The following is a 12,681-nucleotide window of genomic DNA, read 5'->3' on the forward strand; positions in this document are numbered from 1 at the left end:
GTAGTATCTTCTTGCACTTCCCCTTTGTTCTCTCTTTTCCTCTTCTTGGACTTTTTGGCTATTGACACAGGTTCTGCTACTTCACAGACACTTGCAACCTCACATTTTGACGGACTCATTTCAGATGCAATCTTCTCAAACTCCTGTCGAAGATCCGATATCATAGTTTCATCAAAAGCTTCATCTTTCTTACCAAGATCGATAACATCATCATCCATAACAGCATCCTCCTTGGCACTGCCTTTTTTAGTCTTTGAAGAACATTTCTTCAAACCCTTTTTCTTCGAAGAAGACCCATTTGCAACAATCTTCTTAGACTTAGAAACAGCATTTGGTTCAGACTCAGACACGGGAACCAATTCAGGCACCTCATCGCTGCCAGGACGAGAAGCTTCAGCGATAGAAACTTCAATGCCGGAAGACGACATATCCTTCTCCAACTGCAAGAACTCCTTGTGAATAGCAAATATTGCTTTCCTACTACCCTGATGGCAATCCGGAGAAGAACCCATTTCATAAAACCTCTTTGCAAACTCCATAGACAAAGCAATAGATCCCAAAACCACTACATCATCATCCTCAGGGACTCCATCATCCCCAGATTTCTTAATTAACAACAGCTTCTTCCCCATCTTCAGTAACTCATCAAACAAATTACTCTTAATCTTCCCAACCAAGATCTTATCATTAACAACACCCAAAATCTTCACAAAAGGAGTAATAAGAAGTTCTAAAACCTCCTTCTTTAGTGGAAGAAACGGTCTAAGCTCCTCAACAAAAGCAGAAGCTATATGATAGTTAACACCATTCCCTTGAAACTTATCACCAGCAAGAAACGTACCATCGAACAAAACACTCATCAAACGACGAGTTAATTCCAAATCCCACGAGTTGCTATCAAGCAAAGAGAAGAAACCGTTCAAAAACCTTCGAATCAAGAGGTAGAACTTATCTAACCTGAGGCGATCAATGCGTGACCACTCACGACGCATGGTGAACAAGAAGACGGTGAAGTAATGGAGAGACAAAGGCAGAGGAAGGGAATGAAGAGCAGAGGAGAGACGATCAATGAGTTCTGATTGGTAAAGAGACTTATCGGCATGCCAGATGCAGTAGAAGATTCCTTGCCATAGCTTCTTCATGTCTTCATCGGAGATTTCGGTTTGTTCAGGGAGCCAAGTACCAAGAACGGTCCGTAAGGATCTGTCGCGGATGGTTTGTTTACAAGAAGCAAGCTTTTTGATAAGCGATTTACATTCTTCTTCAATTGGTAATGATTGCTCTGCCTGCGTAACTCGGTTGCGTTTCACCATTATTGCTATCGAACTCTGAAGAGGTGACGGCAGATTCTGGGGTGGGGGAAGTTGAAGAAGAAGAAGAAGAAGAAGAAGAGGGCGTAATAAGGGTTAGGGTTTAGCTTTTTTGTTTCTTTCATTTTGTTTGTTTTTTTTACATTTTAACCCCTCATCTTTAGAATTGTTTTTCTTTGATCTCCAAATCATTTCGTAGGTTAAATTTTATGAAAATTAAAATTCTTTGGAAAGTAGCTATTGTTTTTTTTCTTCCCTTAAATTTTAGATCTTATTTTCAAATTTTTTGAAAAACGAACTTATTTTAAAAGGAAAAAACTTTTTCAAAATATTCTCATGGCATAAAAAGAAAATGACATCGCATAAAATTAGTAATTAAATATTCCAGAGATTTTTTGCTTATGTATCCATTTTCTTTTCTTTTTTTGTTATAAACCTGTATCAAATATGTGAAAAAAAACTTTTTTTAAAAATCAATTTTTTTTTATAAATGGTTTATTTTAGATTGGATCTGACTATTTGAGATATAATTGATTGGGACATTAAATTCAAAGGTGTAATAAGCACGAGGGTTATATAGCACTAAAATAATCTTTGAAGGCAATTATACGAAACAGTAAATAGAGTATTAGGATGTACTCCAAAAGAAATTATTTGAAAAGTTCAATTGAATTAAAAAAGACAAAGGAAAGAAGAAATGTAAAAAAAGAAAAAAGAGAAAAATGGAATAAAACAAAGTTGTCTTTCCTTCTTTGTGTTCTTCGTCATCGTCTCTGACGCGCCCCTCTCATCCCCCATTCTTCTCTTCTTCCAAGTTTCGGCAGAGACGACTTTTCTTTACTCTTACTTTTAACGCCTGGTGAGTTCTTCACTTCTTCTATTCTCCATCATCTCTTCTTTTGTTGGATTTTTTTTTATTCTCGTCAATTCAGTGATGTTGGGTTCTGATTACTGTGTAGCCAAATTAATTTCGATTGTTCGTTGGAATTGGATCTATTTCACATAGCGCTGAGATTAAAATTTTGTATTGTAATCAGAAATTTGGAAGTTAGCTTGTTAAATTTCATGAGAATTGCAAATGTTATGGCGTGGTATTTGTTTGCCTAGAGTTTTGAAGTCATTAGACCTCGTCGAGAGCTTGTAGCAAAAATTACATATGTGTCTTCCTTCTCTCAATTGATTGTGTAGGAGTCAAAGCTACGGTAGAATTATATATGTGAGAGAGGACGGCTCCTATTCTCTTTGTTTGGAAACTGTTGTTGTTTGGAGCTAATTTTGTGTTATTTCTTCTCCATTTTAAGGCGTAGGCTCAGTTGTGTACTTAGTTAACATAATTAGATTTAGTTATCAATGTCTATGTGAGCTCATATTAGGCCGTATGTATGGCAATCCCACATGTTGCATATGCTGGCCACGTTACCACTTTCTTCTCTTCTTTTATCCCTGTCCATAACAGGTTAACACGGCTCCTTTTTGCTTCTCTGATCCTGACCTGACAAAACAAAAAAAAAATCTGCAAATTTCAGGTTTTTCAAAGTACAAGATGAGTAAAGTTAACAGTGAGGAATCTTCTAGTGGCCAGAAATTGTTGAAGGAGGTTGAGTCAATAAGCGAAGCTCTCTATGTGAATAAGAATCCTAGGGGTTCAGTTTCTGGTCCTAATAAGACTCCAACAAAACCTTTGAATCGTAGCCACTTGGCTGACACTCAGAAGGAGAAGAAGTCGTTTTGGAATTGGCCTCTCAGAGCACTTTCTCATGTCCGAAATCGCCGGTTCAATTGTTGTTTCTCTGCCCAAGTCCTTTCCATTGAAGGTTTACCCCCTATATTCCAGGATCTTTCTCTCACTGTGCACTGGAAACGTCGTGATGAATCTTTAAGCACTCGTCCTGCTAAAGTTTCAAACGGAAGAGCTGAGTTCAAGGACAAGCTGACACATACATGCTCGGTTTACGGAAGCAGAAGCGGACCACATCACTCAGCTAAGTATGAAGCTAAGCATTTCTTGTTGTATGTCTCTCTGGTTGGATCTCCTGAGGTTGACTTCGGAAAACATCGAATGGATCTCACTAAGTTGCTTCCTCTCACACTTGAGGAGTTGCAGGATGATAAAAGCTCGGGTAATTGGTCAACAACATATCAGTTGACTGGAAAGGCTAGTGGTGCTACTCTAACCATGAGTTTTGGGTACACTGTTGTTGGGGATACTCGTAATCCTTCTTCATCAGGTAGCAATCAAATTTTACGCAGTTCTTCAAATGTAAAACAAACTAGTAATAACACAGGGTTGGCAAGAACCATCACTGCAAAGTCTAGTCTAGGGAATGGGAAGTCCACGTCTCGGCGTTATGATCATGGTATTGTTAACAAAGAATCGCATTCTACATCCCAGAATATGGAGGAAATTAAAGATCTTCATGAAGTTTTGCCCGCTGCAAAATCTGACCTGGTCGATTCTGTAAACATTTTGTATCAGAAATTGGATGAGGAGAAGATGGATCCGGTAACTGAGTCTCGGTTCGAATTTGATGTTGTCACTAAACACATTGAATCTTTCGAGTCAGTGTCTCGTGACAAAGAAGATGCAAATGCACTTCAAAGCAAGCCTCTGGTGGCCAGGAATGAAAGTTTTATTCCGTTTGAGGAAATAAAGAAAGCTGGCGAAGTTCCTCTTGCTCGAAGTGACGACGTTGTTACAGAAAATTTTCCTTCAGAAGAGTCCTTGGTAAAAGGTAATGAAACTGATACTCCTTTTGAAGAAATAAAGAAAGCTGGTGAAGTTCCTACTGCTGGATGTGACGCTGTTGGTACAGAAAATATGTTTCCAGAAAAGCCCTTGGTAAATGGTAATGAAACAGATGTTCCTTTTGAGGAATTAATGAAACCTGGTGAAGCTACTATTGCTAGAGGTGAAGAAGGTGTTGAGATTGGTACAGAAAATGTCCTGCCAGAAGAGGGGAACAAAGATTCTCTAAAGGACGCTGAAATTGTTGTTACTCAAGATGCTGAAGAGGAAATAAATGGTGATAGAGACTTGAAAGAAATGATAATGAAAGATCTTGAATTAGCTTTGAAAAATGTAGAAATGTTGGAAGCAACGGCGTCAGAAGACGAAGAAGATCAAGAAAATCATGGAGACGGAGATAGATGTTTTATAACACCAATTAAGGAACCAGCAGCATCAAGTTCGAGAGATGTGGCTGATACTGTGGCAAGTGAGTTCTTAGACATGCTAGGTATCGAACACAGTCCTTTTGGTCCAAGTTCCGAGAGTGAATCTGAGTCCCCAAGGGGGCGCCTGTTAAGAGAGTTTGAAATGGAAACCCTAGCTGCCGGTTCTTTGTTTGATTTTAGTATTGAAGCTGATGATCCCCAAATGGAATTTGATGAAAACTTTTCGAAAGAGTATGAATCGGATTATGAAGAAGGTTTCGATCTGGCATCCCTTGTTCATGATATAGAAGAAGAGTACCAGTTGGAAGCTCAAGCAAGAGTTAGCGAACCCAGGGCCAAAATGTTGGAAGGCTTGGAAACGGAATCGCTGATGCGTGAGTGGGGTATGAATGAAAACACATTTCAGAACTCTCCGCCTCACAATGGTCATAATGCGTTTCATCCAGCTGATTTTCCAGTGAAAGAGCCATTTGATTTGCCTCCTCTTGGAGATGGCCTGGGTCCAGTTATGCAGACAAAGAATGGAGGATTCTTGCGGTCAATGAATCCCTTACTGTTCAGGAATTCCAAAGCTGGAGGCAGCTTGATCATGCAAGTGTCAACTCCAGTGGTGGTGCCTGCTGAGATGGGCTCTGGTATCATGGAGATCCTTCAGAAACTAGCCACTGCTGGAATTGAGAAGCTCTCGATGCAGGCAAATAAAGTAATGCCTTTGGACGATATAACAGGGAAAACGATGGTTGAGGTGTTGTGGGAAACTTCACCGGCAATTGACGATGGGGACAGGTTTGCATCAATCTTATCATCACTCGTTTTGATTTCTGGAAAGGTTTACATGAAAATTGTGCTTAACACAGCTTTTCTTACAAGTTGAATGTATTTGGTTTATCTTCTCAATGCAGGGATCATATATCAGAGCATGAATCTGATGATGCAGCTTCTTTTGTGAGGGGAGGTGAAAAACGAACATCATTTGCAGCTAAGCCGAAAAAGTTTGGTTCAAGCTCTGGTAACAATAACTCTGACTCAGAGTATGTGTCACTTGAAGATCTTGCTCCTTTGGCTATGGATCAGATTGAAGCACTTTCTTTGGAAGGATTGAGAATACAATCAGGAATGTCAGATGAGGATGCACCCTCAGACATCACTGCACAATCTATTGGAGATATCTCAGCTTTCCAGGGGAAAAGTGGGTGCGTTGGTCTAGAAGGTGCTGCCGGGTTACAGCTTCTGAACGTAAAAAATGATGGGGACGATGATGATGGTTTAATGGGACTCTCCTTGACTCTTGATGAGTGGATGAAGTTAGATTCAGGGGACATTGGCGACGAAGACGAAATAAATGAGCGAACTTCCAAAATTTTGGCTGCTCATCATGCTAACCCACTAAACTTTATCCGTAAAGGAACAAAAGGGGAGAAAAGAAAGGGAAAAAAGGGAAGGAAATGCGGTTTACTGGGGAATACCTTCACCGTAGCACTAATGGTCCAGCTCCGAGATCCACTAAGGAACTATGAGCCAGTAGGATCTCCTATGCTTTCTCTTATCCAAGTTGAGAGATTGTTCGTTCCTCCAAAGCCCAAAATCTACAGCACAGTTTCAGAGCTGAGGAATACCGATGAAAAGGATGAGGAAGCGGAGGCAAGTGGTGCAGTCAAAGAAGAGAAAGAGGAACAAGGGATCCCTCAGTACAGAATTTCAGAGGTACATCTTACTGGTATGAAGAGCGAGACCGATAAAAAGCCATGGGGAATCACGAGTCAGCAGCAGCAGGTGCAGTCTGGTTCAAGGTGGTTGATGGCTAATGGAATGGGGAAAGGGAACAGCAAGCTTCCTCTTATGAAACCAAAACCGGGTTTCACAAAGGCTGGTGACAAGTTGTGGAGTGTCTCTGGTTCTGGGTCTAAATGGAAAGAGCTTGGGAAAATGGGAAAGTTGAACACACACGTGCGAAATCCAAATCTGATAATGCCAAAATGAAGTTAATATAAGTAGCATGTGTCTGCCTTCTTTGTTTTTATTAATGCTAAGCAAATGTATTGTTATGTGGTGTGGTGGATGGTGTAGATTCACTTCAACTGTTGCATCTGTTTTAATATTATGTGTGTCTAGTTTAGGTTCTGTGGATCAAACTAATCCCTGTTTGTGGTACAGTTAAGAGATAAATGGAACAGATTACCAACGAACAAACAAACGATCCTTTGAACTATATGACTACTCTCCCTCTATTCTCTGGTTCGAACATATTTAGACACTAGGTTATAAATTCTTAAAAGCGGAATGTTTAACATGCACTTGGATTATTAATAAAAGTTGAAATACAAAGGCTCGTTACGAGACCAACCAAATGTTCATAAGAAAACAGAAAATGAAACTTAAGGTCCATAGGGATATAAGTTTTCCCCGCATACGAAACAGAAACCAGGTAAAGAAGATCACCTCCCAAGTGCATGAGACTCGAAAACCACACTTTTGATCAGATCAGAAAAGCTCAGAAGCTTCCACCACGAAGACGAAGAACCAAGTGAAGAGTTGACTCCTTCTGGATGTTGTAATCTGCAAGAGTCCGACCATCCTCAAGCTGTTTCCCAGCGAAGATGAGTCTCTGCTGGTCCGGTGGGATCCCTTCCTTGTCCTGAATCTTAGCTTTAACGTTATCAATAGTGTCAGAGCTTTCAACCTCCAAAGTGATAGTCTTGCCGGTAAGGGTCTTCACAAAAATCTGCATACCACCACGGAGACGAAGCACAAGATGGAGGGTAGACTCTTTTTGGATGTTGTAATCCGCTAGGGTGCGTCCATCCTCAAGCTGTTTCCCGGCGAAGATGAGTCTCTGCTGGTCCGGGGGGATCCCTTCCTTGTCTTGAATCTTTGCCTTGACGTTATCGATCGTGTCTGAGCTCTCAACCTCCAAAGTGATAGTCTTGCCAGTTAGGGTCTTCACAAAAATCTGCATACCACCTCTCAGACGAAGCACCAAATGGAGAGTGGACTCTTTCTGGATATTGTAATCAGCCAAGGTGCGACCATCCTCTAGCTGCTTACCGGCAAAGATAAGCCTCTGCTGGTCCGGTGGGATTCCCTCTTTATCTTGGATCTTAGCTTTGACATTGTCAATAGTATCTGAGCTCTCAACCTCTAGGGTGATTGTTTTACCGGTGAGAGTCTTCACAAAGATTTGCATACCACCACGAAGACGGAGGACAAGGTGAAGGGTCGACTCCTTTTGGATATTGTAGTCAGCAAGAGTCCTTCCGTCCTCAAGCTGCTTCCCGGCGAATATAAGCCTCTGCTGGTCCGGTGGGATTCCCTCTTTGTCTTGAATCTTTGCTTTGACATTGTCAACAGTGTCCGAGCTCTCAACCTCGAGGGTGATGGTTTTGCCTGTCAACGTCTTGACAAAGATCTGCATACCACCTCTTAAACGGAGAACCAAGTGGAGGGTTGATTCTTTCTGAATGTTGTAATCAGCCAAGGTGCGGCCATCTTCGAGCTGTTTACCGGCGAAGATCAATCTTTGCTGATCCGGAGGAATGCCTTCCTTGTCCTGGATCTTTGCCTTAACATTGTCGATGGTGTCGGAGCTCTCGACCTCAAGGGTGATGGTCTTACCAGTGAGTGTTTTCACGAAAATTTGCATCTGGAAAAGAAAGAAATTGATAACTTCAAAAAGGAGAGAAGATCGATCATTAAAAAAAAAAAAAACAAAAACAAAAACCTTAAAATTGAATAGATCGTGGTTGCAAACCCTAATTTCCCTATGAGAATTGCACAATCAAGCAAGAAATTGAACAGATCTGAACGATATTACTACTTCTCAAGGCAAAGAAAGACCACAAAATTCTACAACACGCAAATCTAATCGAAAAGATCAGACTCAAAACCAAAAGAACCAGTCGAAGAAGACGATGTACCTTGAAAGAGAGAATCGTTCGGAAGAGATTTGAAGAGCGATCTTTTTAGGTAAAGGTTTGGTTTGGAAGAGATGAAGAAGAATTAGAACAACGCCTTCTATTATATAGTGTGGTGACTTATAGGCCCAAAATCAAAACCGACTTTTATTATTGGGCCCAAAACCGACTCTTATTTTTTTAGTTAAGAAAATTGTAATTGTGTTTATTACTCCGGAGTTGTCTCGAAGCTTCGAGAGTGATTTATTAATTCATAACTCTGACTAGTCAATTTGTCCAAAAAAAAAAAAAAAAAAACTTTGATTAGTCCTCCTAATCACTCAGATATTAGATTTGGCTTCGGTTCAATTTTTTATTGTAGGATTCAAATTGGAACCGGAAAAAATCGGTTTGTTTATGGTTTGGATTTGGTTCTTTTATGGAGTTGTATGGAGTTTAGGATTCATTCATTCGCATGTCTTCGGATATTTAAGACTTTTTCGGTTTTTTCTTGATAATTTTTTTTTTTTTTTTTGCATTTTGGTATTTTCGGATACTCGGTTTAAAAATTGCTAATATATATGCATATATAATTTATACTGTATTTCATATATTTTTGGATATCTAAAATATTGGTTCCAGTTAAATTCTAGTTCTGAAATTTTGATTTATTTGGATATTTTAGAACTTCATTTTAGTTCTTTTCGATTTCGTTAATTTGCCCGAGTGACTTTGTTCATCCTTCATAACTCGGAGCATATATATATTTTAATCCTGTTGAATCCAAATGGCAACACCGTATATAGTACGATTAACTGTTTAGATTATAATAAAAAATTAAGTAGCTGAGAAGCCTCTTTTAGACATCTGCAATGTAATATGCTTATTAGTTGTTACAATTCAAGCCGAAGAGACATGAGAAATGAAACATTGAGGAACAATAACAACCACATAAAGAAAACACAACCATTTGAATATGCTTAAGGAGGAACTCGAATAACAAAAACACTCATAAAAACACATTTAACAAAGAAAATTAGAGAAAAATGAAAACTAAGTGAAGCTTAATTAGTTCCTCCAAGCACACCCTTAAGCTTCTTGACTTCTTCGTCGCTGAGGAACGTTGTGGCTTCAACGAGTTCCGAAGGCAAATCGTTTGCAAACAGAGCAAACGATGTAATCTGGAGCCCAGGGGAGGGGCTTCCGAAGGCGACAAAGGCCAAGGCAGGGCCTTTACCAGAGTTAAGCTGAAAATGAAGAAGCCCTTGAGGAAAAACCATCGTATCGCCTCTGTTTAGTGTCTTCAAGTAAACTTTGTTAGCAGAGGAAATAAATCCAGCGCAAATGGTGCCTTGTATGACCACAAGGACCTCAGAAGCACCAGGATGAGTGTGAAGAGGGATGACACCACCACCGGCTAAGTCAAGGCGAGCCATAGAGATACCAAGACCATTGATACCTGCGAAAGCTGGCGCAAAAGCTGGAGTAACTGCGGCTTTAATGATGTTCGAAGTGTTTCCAGCTTTGCCGAGGCCTGAAAATACGAAGTCATTTTCGTTGACCTGGTCAGGGTTCTTGCAAGAGTACCCTGATGGGCTTTGAGGACCCTTTGGATCAGCTACACAAAAGTCTTGAACAGAGGCAAAAGCGATGGACAAAAAGAGGGAGATAATGAAGAAAACATGGATTATCATCTTCATTTTTCTTGAAATGTTTTCGATAAGAGCTCTTCTTGAAGTTATGAGGCAGAAAGAGAGGACGTCTGGTTTATATAGACACTTTTTAAGATATTGATATGGTTAACGTGAGGATGGTCTTGAAGCAAGCAAGAGGGATCTTTTTTTTTTTAGCATTGCATGCATGTGAACTTTGGGTGTACGTACGTGGGTTAAACCCCACATGGCTGTGATGGGGTTCCATGTCAGAGATTTTTGTAAGTCTGGAGGATGGTGATAAATGGTTCGTTTTCACTAAGATAAAACTATTTGAAGAAAATTTATTCTACTATACTAGCAAAGTGTAAAACTAATCTCCGGTTTCATGCAAACTGCAAAGTATAAATATTTACAAAAATGTCAAGTACGCAAATGGTGATTTCGTACAAGACTTTTTACTTCAAAATTATATATATTCTTACAAAGAAGTTTATTGTGTGTGTGTGCGTATATATATAACTAAATTTGATATAATTTAGGTTTCTAAGAAGTTTCAGAATATCATCAGTATTGTAATTGGATTCAGTAATTTCCAGAGACAAATTTACGTTTATCATGGGAGAAGGGAATTCATGTGCCAACCGTTTAGCAAATTAAGGAAGGTTATCGAACATCATTAGTCATAAGTCATTACTCATTAACAATGACTTTTCCTCTTATTGACTTAAAACTCTTGTCTTTGTACAACAAAGACTTTGTCGACTTACCTGAAAGCAATAAAGTATCAAAAAAATAGAGTTTGCGTTTGATATAAAATTTGCATTGATCTCCAAATAATTAGATAAAGCTTTGATAATAATGACCTCTTCCTCCTGTGGATTAATTTTTTTTTGGAAAAAAATCTCAATTCATCCTTGTGTTTTCCTTCCACGTTCTCACAAGAAAATAAATCAATTCAATTTCTATGAAAATGTGGCTTAGACCTACAGTTCATGAATTCAATTCATTTCATATAAAAGAAAAAAACACGATATGATTTAGTATAGAAAAATACAAGAGATATTTCTCATGTCATTAATTGCCACTTGCTTTTTCATATAATCTTCATAAATCCTAAATCTAAGTGTCACTACATGGAATGTGAACCAAATTTAATCTCTTGGTTCCACTAGACTTCTTAGTATACTTCAACTTCTTTTCGTATAAACAGATTATCCAATAAAATTTGAAGCGACACTGAATTACATAATAGCTTAGCATTAAGAAAATAAAATCATTAAGTTGAGTTCTGACAACTAAAATAATGTATATACAACGTTGTTAAATTCGAAGGGTAAAAACTGTTAACAACGTTTAGACCTTCCCCATCCGAGGATGTTAGTGGCGTTTTTAGGTTTTTGTAGGTAAAAATTAAAAATAAAAAAAAGAAGAGACTCTTTAGTATAGTAGACTGAAATCGATTATAAGAGTCTCTACGTGTTCATGTTTGGTTGGCTAACAGAATAAAACAAAAGGGAATTTTTTTTTTCACGCAGAAATCTCTTTCTATCGCGATCAAAGTGTCGACCCGATGTCAGAAAGGTCTGCTTTAATCGGAGGTTAATGAATCAATGGACTGTTGGTTCGTAGGCGATTGAATCGGCGACGATCTTATTGGAGGCGACTGTAGCGGTGGCGATTTGAGTCGTCGTTGAGATTGTATCGGATGGGATTTGAAGGAGAAGGCGATCCAATCGGAAGAGATTGGATTAATCCGATTGAGAGGGTAAGTTTATCAGTACAATAGTATGATTAGGTAAACTGTTAGGTTGATTTAATTTTGGATGGTTGAAATTAGGGTTTTTATGTTTGTTCGATCAATTGAATTCTTGGTGTGTTTGTGTTCCGATTGATAATTGATGCTTTAAACGGATTAGGGTTCTTGGTGTGCATGTGTTTGTGTTTGTGTTCCGATTTGGTCCGTTTGTTTGGTCTGTTTGTGTTTAGTTTGTGTTTGTGTTCCGATTTGGTCAGTTTGTTTGGTCTGTTTGTGTTTAGTTTGTGTTTGTGTTCCGATTTGGTCCGTTTGTGCTTGAGAACCATGTGTTTGGTCTGGTTGTGTTTAGTTTTTGGTGTGTTTGTGTTTGTTTACCGATTGATAAGTGATCTTTTGTGTTGTTTAGACATTATTGTAAAAAACCAAAGTATAATGTTAGTGTTGATAAGTTAGTGTTGTTCCTTTAGTAATGTTAGACATTATTATTCATTCCTTCTGTTTGTTTGATAAGTTAGTGTTGTTCCTTTAGTATATTGTCCTGGTTTGATATTCATTTTAATTTGCGGTTTTGTGATATATGTCTCTCTTTTGTTTTGAGGTTAAATGGACAAAAATGATATCGATGGATTGATAAGTATAGAGTGTGCTTCGGCCATGAAGGAAGGTAATTATCATCATCTTCTTTCTTCATTTATTTGATGTCAGTTATAGAGACCCAAAATTAGAACCTATTATTAGAAGAGAAAATTTTAACTAAGAGATTATGGGTTCTTATATTCAAAACAATACACAATTAATTTATAAAAAATTTAACAACCCTTATAAGAGACTACCGATAATTATGCTCTTATAAGCTCCAGAGGTGTTTTAAGGATTTTTTTTTTTTTTTTTTTTTT

At 38.5% G+C, this 12,681-nt stretch overlaps 4 protein-coding genes across 6 annotated transcripts in view; 1 reads left to right on the forward strand and 3 right to left on the reverse strand.

Annotated features, from left to right (window-relative positions):
• Positions 1-1,405, reverse strand: part of LOC104736130 (ribosomal RNA processing protein 1 homolog) — an 8,414-nt gene extending 7,009 nt beyond the window's left edge. The window contains exon 1 of one of the 3 annotated variants that reach the window (XM_010456062.2): positions 211-1,405. In XM_010456062.2, coding sequence (XP_010454364.1) covers positions 211-1,313 — 1,103 coding nt within the window. In that variant the 5' untranslated portion in view covers positions 1,314-1,405. Of the gene's footprint in view, positions 1-7 lie in introns of all 3 variants that reach the window. The other 2 variants (XM_010456061.2, XM_010456060.2) reach the window with 2 other exon arrangements.
• On the forward strand, positions 2,011-6,605 carry LOC104736133 (protein PLASTID MOVEMENT IMPAIRED 1-RELATED 1-like). The gene is made up of 3 exons (XM_010456065.2): positions 2,011-2,169; positions 2,837-5,270; positions 5,387-6,605. The coding sequence occupies exons 2-3, from the start codon at positions 2,854-2,856 to the stop codon at positions 6,462-6,464; spliced, it is 3,495 nt and encodes a 1,164-aa protein (XP_010454367.1). The 5' UTR covers positions 2,011-2,169; positions 2,837-2,853; the 3' UTR covers positions 6,465-6,605.
• LOC104736134 (polyubiquitin 4-like) lies at positions 6,764-8,510 on the reverse strand. The gene is made up of 2 exons (XM_010456066.2): positions 8,399-8,510; positions 6,764-8,124 (listed from the first exon to the last, which is right to left on the reverse strand). Exon 2 carries the CDS (start codon positions 8,122-8,124, stop codon positions 6,976-6,978), a length of 1,149 nt encoding a protein of 382 aa, XP_010454368.1. The 5' UTR covers positions 8,399-8,510; the 3' UTR covers positions 6,764-6,975.
• LOC104736135 (germin-like protein subfamily 3 member 3) lies at positions 9,206-10,130 on the reverse strand. Its single transcript, XM_010456067.2, has one exon. The coding sequence runs from the start codon at positions 10,072-10,074 to the stop codon at positions 9,439-9,441; it is 636 nt and encodes a 211-aa protein (XP_010454369.1). The 5' UTR covers positions 10,075-10,130; the 3' UTR covers positions 9,206-9,438.

The sequence above is a fragment of the Camelina sativa genome, chromosome 13, assembly GCF_000633955.1.
Source record: "Camelina sativa cultivar DH55 chromosome 13, Cs, whole genome shotgun sequence".
Classification (NCBI taxonomy): domain Eukaryota; kingdom Viridiplantae; phylum Streptophyta; class Magnoliopsida; order Brassicales; family Brassicaceae; genus Camelina; species Camelina sativa.

Coding starts and splice junctions, on each gene's coding strand:
- LOC104736133 (XM_010456065.2), top strand. CDS start 2,854: ATGAGTAAAGTTAACAGTGAGGAATCTTCTAGTGGCCAGAAATTGTTG. Junction 5,271..5,386: donor GCAATTGACGATGGGGACAG/GTTTGCATCAAT, acceptor TTCTCAATGCAG/GGATCATATATCAGAGCATG.
- LOC104736134 (XM_010456066.2), bottom strand. CDS start 8,124: ATGCAAATTTTCGTGAAAACACTCACTGGTAAGACCATCACCCTTGAG.
- LOC104736135 (XM_010456067.2), bottom strand. CDS start 10,074: ATGAAGATGATAATCCATGTTTTCTTCATTATCTCCCTCTTTTTGTCC.